This window comes from Gymnodraco acuticeps, unplaced genomic scaffold (assembly GCF_902827175.1).
Source record: "Gymnodraco acuticeps unplaced genomic scaffold, fGymAcu1.1, whole genome shotgun sequence".
NCBI lineage: Eukaryota > Metazoa > Chordata > Actinopteri > Perciformes > Bathydraconidae > Gymnodraco > Gymnodraco acuticeps.
This window is the reverse complement of record NW_022990003.1, coordinates 487610-495514: the sequence shown is the minus strand read 5'-3', so window position 1 is coordinate 495514 and position 7905 is coordinate 487610. Positions and strand designations below refer to the sequence as shown.

Here is a 7905-nt window from a genome sequence, read left to right as displayed (position 1 = left end):
CTGCAGTGTGAGTTATAGGAATATAAGTGGATCAGCATGCAAAGAATGACCCAAGAGAGAAGTAAGACTCATGTTGTCACACAGCCAGGGCTGAAAATAGAACGTTTTTGTTTTCACAACTAAATACATTGGAAAAAATGTGGGAAAAAATACAGATAAATATGTATCTGCAAGTGTGATCATGCAAGTCATTTCTGCAACAACAACAAAAATGCTATTGTTTTTATTCAACTGCTGCATAGGCTATATACATTTAAGAGGAAAGCAAACACAGCCTCAATATAGTAGTGCAAATACATCAATAAACCCCCGACAACCCAATGACTTCCCCATCCTTCCTGTGCAAGATGTTAAGTCTCACATAAACTGCAAATACTTGTTCCTTACATTGTGTACATTTGATACGTTTGCAAGCTAATGCTAGTAATGCTAATGACTTGTAACCCAAATCCAGAGCAGGAAATGATAACACTGTAACAGCATTATGAGACTGTATCAACAATCAAGCTGATAGCCATAAAGGGCTCATGTGAAGTGCAATCTGATTGGTTGACCCATATTCTAGACGTCACACGCGGCCTCCCATTGGTTGAGAGGGATTTGTTTTGCACTCTCCAGACTTCCTCCTCTGAATGTTTTCATAAACAAACCACATATTTCTCCCGCCGGGGTCGCCGCACTGTCTTCACCCTGTCAGTCTGCCAGCATTGTCGGGTTCCTGCTCCCGTTTTTAACAAAGGCCGTGAAGAAGTTTTAAATCGGGTTCACATTCAAAGAGAGAAACGCGGGTAAACGACCGGAGGCTGCCTTTATTGTCCGAACCGTCAGCGCGTGGCCGACCGTTGGACCAAACTGACCATAATAACCTATTTTTATTAGATGATTTTAAACCTGTCATCCACATTGGACCGCTGTATATACTGTAAGGAGCTTTGGTATCATCAGGTGAGTCGACACGTAACGGAATATCCTGCAATGCGCCTCTTATCTGCCGTGTGTGTGTGTGTGTGTTGTTGTGCGGAGCTAGCATGGTGGCTAACACGCAAGCTAGGTCCGATCCAGTGGCCTGTTAGCTGTAAGATGCAGGAGGCCGTTTTTATCCTTATTTAACTACTGACAGCCGGTCAACAGGCATGGAAACGACTTAAATGTGGCATTACACGTTGCACAGTCTTGGATTTGGGTTAACCGATTGCATCTCACTAATGAGCTGAGGTTTGTTTGTGCAAACTATTTTTAACCAGGAAGCAAGCTGCCAGCATGGTTCTCAACCAGAGGGGGGAGGTTTAAAAACAGTACATGCTTTATTATCAAATGTTGCTTTGACTATATGTCAGTCTTTGCAAAATGTCAAATAAGTAACTAAGTAGATTTACTCAAGTACTGTACTTAAAAACAATGTGTACACTTGAGTATTTCAATGTTTTGCTGCTTTGTACTTCTACCCCACTACAATTCAGAGGTAAATGGTGGCCTTTTACTCCATTACATCTATTGTATAGCTTTAGTTACTTTACAGATTTTGATTAATAATGTGAAATATAATCAACACTTAAATAAGACTTTAGTTACACCTGGAATAAATCCAAAACCTTCCCTGCAGCATACAAAGTAATTAAAATGAGCTGCACCTTTACCAGCTTTGATAACACTCATAATAAAAACATGTAATATTATATTATTTTGAAATGGGCCAATCTGCGGAATTAGTACTTTTGCTACTATCAATGTATTCTGATGCTAATACTTCTGTACTTTACTTAAGTAACATTTGTATTTATTATAGGATTTGTACTTGTCTTTACTTAATATTTTTGTTTGTATGGCACTAATTCTACTTTTAAAAGCATGCTAACGGCACATTGTGTACTCGGGCTGCATGTGAGTTATTTTCATAGCAAAACAAAAAAGTGCAGCCTGTATGTAACACTCAATGGTTTAGTTTTACTACTGCTGGGAAGCTTTGTTGTCATTTTGCCCATTTCTTATGTTGATTGCTCTTTGAACTGTGTGGAAATACATTGAGAGCAACTTAAAAACCAAAATCAAATGATCTGTGCACACTTGCACTTGACAAATAGAGCTGAATCTGATTCAATATTACTCATTTGTACGACTCTGTGGAGTCCTGTTTCTGCAAGGAAAGAAGGATGATAGACACACATAATGCTATGAAACATCTACAAGTGGTAAAACATATAAGTGAACGTGTTGTAAGTCACACCTTCACAAGTGTGACTCAGGATGTACGGTTGAGTCAATGTTGACTAACTTCCATCAAGGAAATGCTCGTTTCTGATTATTTAAAAAAGGTGTCAAACTGAGTGGATATCTGAGCCCAGACTTTGGTCTTATCTTCCCCTAATGTTCACTTTACAACACATGTGATAAAAGAGGTAAAAGCAATACCTACCAATAAATGAGTGAAATTATTTTGTAATTGATATTGTCTGATCAGTTAACCAAATAATTGTTATAGTAGAACAATGTATTAACATGAATGTGGGGTTATGTTATTGTAGAGGGAAGCCTTGCAGCGTTGTATAGCTTTAACTACTCGAGCACATGATGCTACCCTCAAAGCTTCTTCAGATTTAGACATTAAATGTACATTTGCTATTGTTTATTACTATTACATTATTTAATAGTCAATAAATTAATATATACTGGTAATGTAAAAAATATAGGACCTATTTTTATTCACAGGGTACTCATTGTCCTTCATTAGTCTGACAGTATGATGGCAAAATACAAATACTTCATGTGGTCTTAAATTAGTGGTAGCATGTTGAAAGCTGCAATAACTCTGCAAAATGAAATCTGTTTAACCAGTGTGTGTTAGCAGTAGCCTTGTGTTGAAATGTGCTGTATAAATAGCACATTTCAACACAATAACACATGTACAACAACACCAACATCCTGCTCCCTCCCTGCTTCAGACATGGTGAAGCTGACAAAGGCCAAGACGTTCCAGGCGTACCTGGACACGTGCCACCGTCGCTACAGCTGTGTGCACTGCCGCGCCCACCTGGCCAACCATGACGACCTCATCTCCAAGGTAAGAATGCCGCCTGCCTTTTGTTGTCAATACTCATTTCAGGAGGCACATATAGACGCCGCCTCATGACTGTCTCATAGAAAGTAGCAAAACTGGAATAACTTGACTGACGAAACTAATTACAAATCTCCCAAAGATGGAAGCCGTATTGTAAACTAAAAATACATTCAGGTTGTTTGATTCACATGTCAAATGGACACAATAACACTTTCTCTTGTTTGTCTTCAGTCGTTTCAAGGCAGTCAGGGGCGAGCCTACCTCTTCAACTCTGTGTGAGTATTTTCTTTTATTATTATAACAAATTGGCAGAATGAATGCACACAAAGGCTTCCAATCTTAATTCTATTGCCATAATCACTTTGTTGATGGGTAGGAAGTGAGAAGAAATAAGTTGCTGAATCTATGACTTTTTTTTTCTTTCCCAACGTGCCATTTCAATAGTGCTGTTCTATGAAAACAAATTCCCAGTATCGGACGTGTTTGCAGAAACCTCACAGCCAGCAGACAATTTGATTTGCTTTCCAGTGAACCTTAAAGGTCACTTTAGGTGCTGTTTACACGAGAACTAAAGGGGTTGTATCCGCTACTTTTCTCTTGCGTATAGCCCGTTCGTTCACACGAGGCCGTAACGAACCGAGGCCGTAACGAACCGACCCCGCAAACGATAACGGGTCCCAAGGTGGATAGATCTGCAAATGGAACGCTCTGGGTAAACGGCTCTATACGATCATTTCCTGATAAAGATGAAGCCACAGCCCCGCCTCTCCCCACCTCTGCTGCTCACTGCTGTTGCATGGTCAGTAGCTACTGCTAGTGCTACTGCTACTGACCATGCTACAGATGTTAGTGCAAAATCTACAGCTCCTCTACCACAACCATCAGCAACAAGTGGACATGGAGAATTACATGAACTACATGTTGCTAAATCTACCGTGGGGCATAAACAGATAGGCAACCATGCTCGGGGGTCTTCTTCGCTGCTTTTGGTGTATTTTGTGGCAGAAGTGCAGCGCCACTTACAGGCCCGGCATATGTACTTCAGCGTTTCCAGTGGTCTCGTGTGAAGTTGAACGGACACATTAAATGAGCCGACTGCGTGTGAACGGAAGACTTTTTTGATAACGAATTCGGTCCATTTGCGCTCCCGTGTAAATGGGGTCGAAGTCACGCTTCTCCTGTTGGTGGATCCGAACTATACAAGCCTCAAATGGGGCAACTTAAATTAACCTAATTGAATAGATCCTGTGAAGTTGTGAATGGTTAATGGAAAGAAATCCTCCCCATGACTCTTTGATAACTTTGAGTTAATATATAGGACAGTAGGAGCTTTGCTGTTCAGTTTCACGTAGTCTCAGAGTGCATGAGAGTAGTTTAATCACCGTGATGCCCTCTGTGAGTCGGAGAGGAGCTTCTGTTTGACAGCTCTGCGTTTGTCTTCAGGGTGAACGTGGGCTGCGGTCCTGCGGAGGAGAGGCTGCTGCTCACAGGACTCCACGCCGTCGCCGACATCTACTGTGAAAACTGTCACACCACGCTGGGCTGGAAATATGTAAGTACGACCGCGTGTGAATAAAACACCGCCTTGGTCACGGTTAAACTGATATTAGGTTTGACGAAAGGCAGTAACATGGTTGATTTACAATTCAGTGTCAGGTTTCACATGTAGATGGTATTTCATTAGATGGATGCTTTACTTCTATTGCCTTACTGTGTGTACATTCTCTCATCTACTCTGACAAAGCCACGTTAAGTTATGCACATTCTTGGGAAACTGCTTCAAGGCATTGAATATTTGATGTTCTGTTTATCCAAACATTTTGCAATTCACAATATTATCCTAATAGTCATTCAAAGAAATGCTTACAACTCTCAAACATTAATTAATATTACATTTTGCAAAGAAACGTTTGAATTTTTGTTTTCATGCTTTTTGGGTGAATTGTTTTGTTTTTAAATAAGGTAATCCTAAATTCTCCCAAATTAAAGATAAAAAATACCAACATTGTGTGAGCCAGTTATTTGTATCATGGTAAGTCCTGTATTTGTTTTGTAAGTCAGCCTTTTTTTCCCTATAATAATTGTATTCCAAGTTGATTCTGATAATGAAAATTCCCCATGATCAGTTTGTTTTGATGTAAGGAGTTATTGTCATGAGTTTCTTTTAGCATGAGAAAACCCTGGGCCTATATTGTACTTAACCGCAGTTACTTTCTATTATGTGCTCTACATTTCCTGTGTTCACTTTCACTTGATCCCTGTGGTTGAGAACATTAATGATCTCCACCGTCAGAACACATTTCTTACATAACATCTTGTAAGCTGCAGCAGTCCTAATGTTTAATCACATTTTCAGTCAGAAGCATCATCGTTACCTCTTGCCACAAAATAGAAATACAGCGTAACACATTTTTATGATGTGGTTGCCGATTACATTTCTCTAGGCTAATAATAGAAAATGGTTTCAAATGAAGAATATTTGAAGGCTACATTTTCACAGCTGATTTCTTCATACTTTTATATTATAAAGATTAGTATAGATGCAAATACATTGGATATACTTTATTCATCCCAAATGGGGAATTTTGTCAAAAGTGATAATTTGGCCTAAAAAAAATAACGTTTCAACTTGAAAGCAATATATGAATATTCTATCAAAATCCTGCTATGAGAATAAATATCGTCTTACATTTGGATAGTGTTCTAGTATGTCTTTTCCTGGTTTCAAAGGCTGCATTAATGATATTATTTTCAAAATGTACCTGACAATAATGCGTGTTACAAAGCCATTGTGTCCACAATTTCCAAAATGTCATTGTGACGTAATTGGGAAAGCCTCAATAGTAAACCCTGCATTATCTTTGCAATATCAATATTGAGGTTTCTGCTCAGAAAAAGAGATATTTGATTTTCTTCTTATGTACCTTTGAAAATATCAGTATATCATTGTAGGAAAATGACTGGATAGGCATTGTGTAATTCTGATTTGAGCTTTACTCTAACCTACTTTTGAATAACCTCCCTTTCTGCAGGAACAAGCCTTCGAGCTGAGTCAGAAGTACAAGGAGGGGAAGTTTATCATCGAGCTGTCCCACATGATAAAGGACAACGGCTGGGACTGAGAGGGAAATCTTCATCTTTCTTCATGACTTTTTTCAAAAGTTGCATCCCTTCGACTATAAAGGGTTCCAGTGTAGCTTCCTCATCCCGCGTACGAGCCATCGCTGTGCCACACTTTCACTTCGTACCAAGAATAGCATGTGATGCCTTTTATCTTTTCCGTTCTTCATGTTTTTCCAACGACAACACATTTGCTGATATATCGCTATCCCAATTGCTAGTTGTGCTGGGACATGGACTGAATGAGTGCAGGGTTTGTGTGTGAACGACTGGGACATGTAGCCGCACAGGTGTGTGTGTGTGTGCGCATGTTGGGTTTTAAAAGCGTGTGTGAGTGATGACCGCTTAACAGTCTCGCTGTGTGGGGCGAGGCCAGTGAAAGACAGATAATCTGACCTTCTTACACATCAGATGCAGGTATTTGGGTTTTCCTTTCTGAGTTTAAGGTGCGCATTTAGACATATCTGGTCCAAAATGAGCAAAGTATTTGAGACTGTTCAACCTGTAGATCATTTTCTGAGTGATAGATGGGTATAGGACGCGTTGGATTGGCTTTTTTTTTTATCAGTGAAATGTATGCTTTTTTTATGGTAAGGGATCAGTGACACATATTTTGCTAGAGGCAATCAGGTTGTTGAATTAGTCAAGTTAAATCCCGCAAAAGTCTCCTGCAAGAATTCTTAAATCTGGAGTGTGAGTGTCTTCTGCTTGTATACATTTTAGTGTGTGTGTGTGTGTGTGTGCTGAGATGTATTTAGCTGGATGTCGTAGAGAAGCATTAGCCTGGGGTTCACGTCTAGAGTTTCTGCACAGTTGGGATGTCTTCACTTTTCCTTCATGCTGAGATCTATCCTACATGTGTTTGTGTGTATAGCCTAACACGGAGCTGCCCCCTACAGATACATTTACTCAAATGTGTCAGAGGAAAGTGTGTTTAGGATTGTGTAGCATATTTATGGTGATTTTTAATGTCTGCTTCTTTCATTAAAGTGTATTATTTTAACCTAATCTTTCATTAAAATACAGTGTGCCTGTAACCTGTGTTCAGTCTTCTTTTGCTGGTGATCTTTAGGACTGTCTCGATAATTATTATTTGACTTATCATACCATATATGGACATGATCATTTTCGCTGACCTAGATATAAGAACTATAATATTCCAATGTCTGAATATTCGTAAGTATTAGAAGTGCATTGCTGTTTGAAAGCTAGGCTTATTCCATTATCTTATTAGAGGCATAACATTGTCCAAAAAAGGACAATAATGTTGTTAATAGGAATTATCTCTGGAACAATATATCGTTCAACAAAATAAGTTATTGTGACAGGACGAGTAATATGTTCCTGTATGTACTCTTGCCTTTTATTCCCATTAAAATGACTTTTAAAAGAAATATATAAATGCTTTAGAAGAGTAGTAAGAACAAAGACAACATAAAAGCCTGTTCTTTAACCCTTGATAACTGAGGATCCTTTCAGTTCAGTGTTTCATCATCATTTTCAGTTCCTGTTTTACTGAGCGTTAACTAATGCATGTGGCGAGATGGTGTGGAAATAAACTGAAGATCAAACATTCAGTTTGTAATTTAAAGTGAAAATATATAATAAAAATGTTAGCGGAGTTGTCATTTACAGGGAGGATGAGACCCACCAGGATCCTCTGACTGGTCCGTAGATCAGCCAGCAGATGGTGATGTGGGGACTTAATGATAAGAGGAATATGATCTGTT

At 39.0% G+C, this 7905-nt stretch overlaps 1 protein-coding gene across 1 annotated transcript; it reads left to right on the top strand.

Moving 5' to 3' along the window:
- The first annotated feature begins 597 nt into the window (after window positions 1-597).
- On the top strand, window positions 598-7212 carry ypel3 (yippee-like 3). The gene is made up of 5 exons (XM_034212992.1): window positions 598-945; window positions 2940-3058; window positions 3287-3330; window positions 4499-4607; window positions 6088-7212. Exons 2-5 carry the CDS (start codon window positions 2942-2944, stop codon window positions 6175-6177), a joined length of 360 nt encoding a protein of 119 aa, XP_034068883.1. The 5' UTR covers window positions 598-945; window positions 2940-2941; the 3' UTR covers window positions 6178-7212.
- The last annotated feature ends 693 nt before the right edge of the window (window positions 7213-7905 follow it).

Excerpts from the sequence above, each read along its gene's own strand:
- ypel3 (XM_034212992.1), top strand. The coding sequence starts at position 2,942 with ATGGTGAAGCTGACAAAGGCCAAGACGTTCCAGGCGTACCTGGACACG. Across the intron at positions 3,059-3,286 it reads ATGACGACCTCATCTCCAAG|TCGTTTCAAGGCAGTCAGGG; the intron begins GTAAGAATGCCG and ends GTTTGTCTTCAG. Across the intron at positions 4,608-6,087 it reads CCACGCTGGGCTGGAAATAT|GAACAAGCCTTCGAGCTGAG; the intron begins GTAAGTACGACC and ends CCCTTTCTGCAG.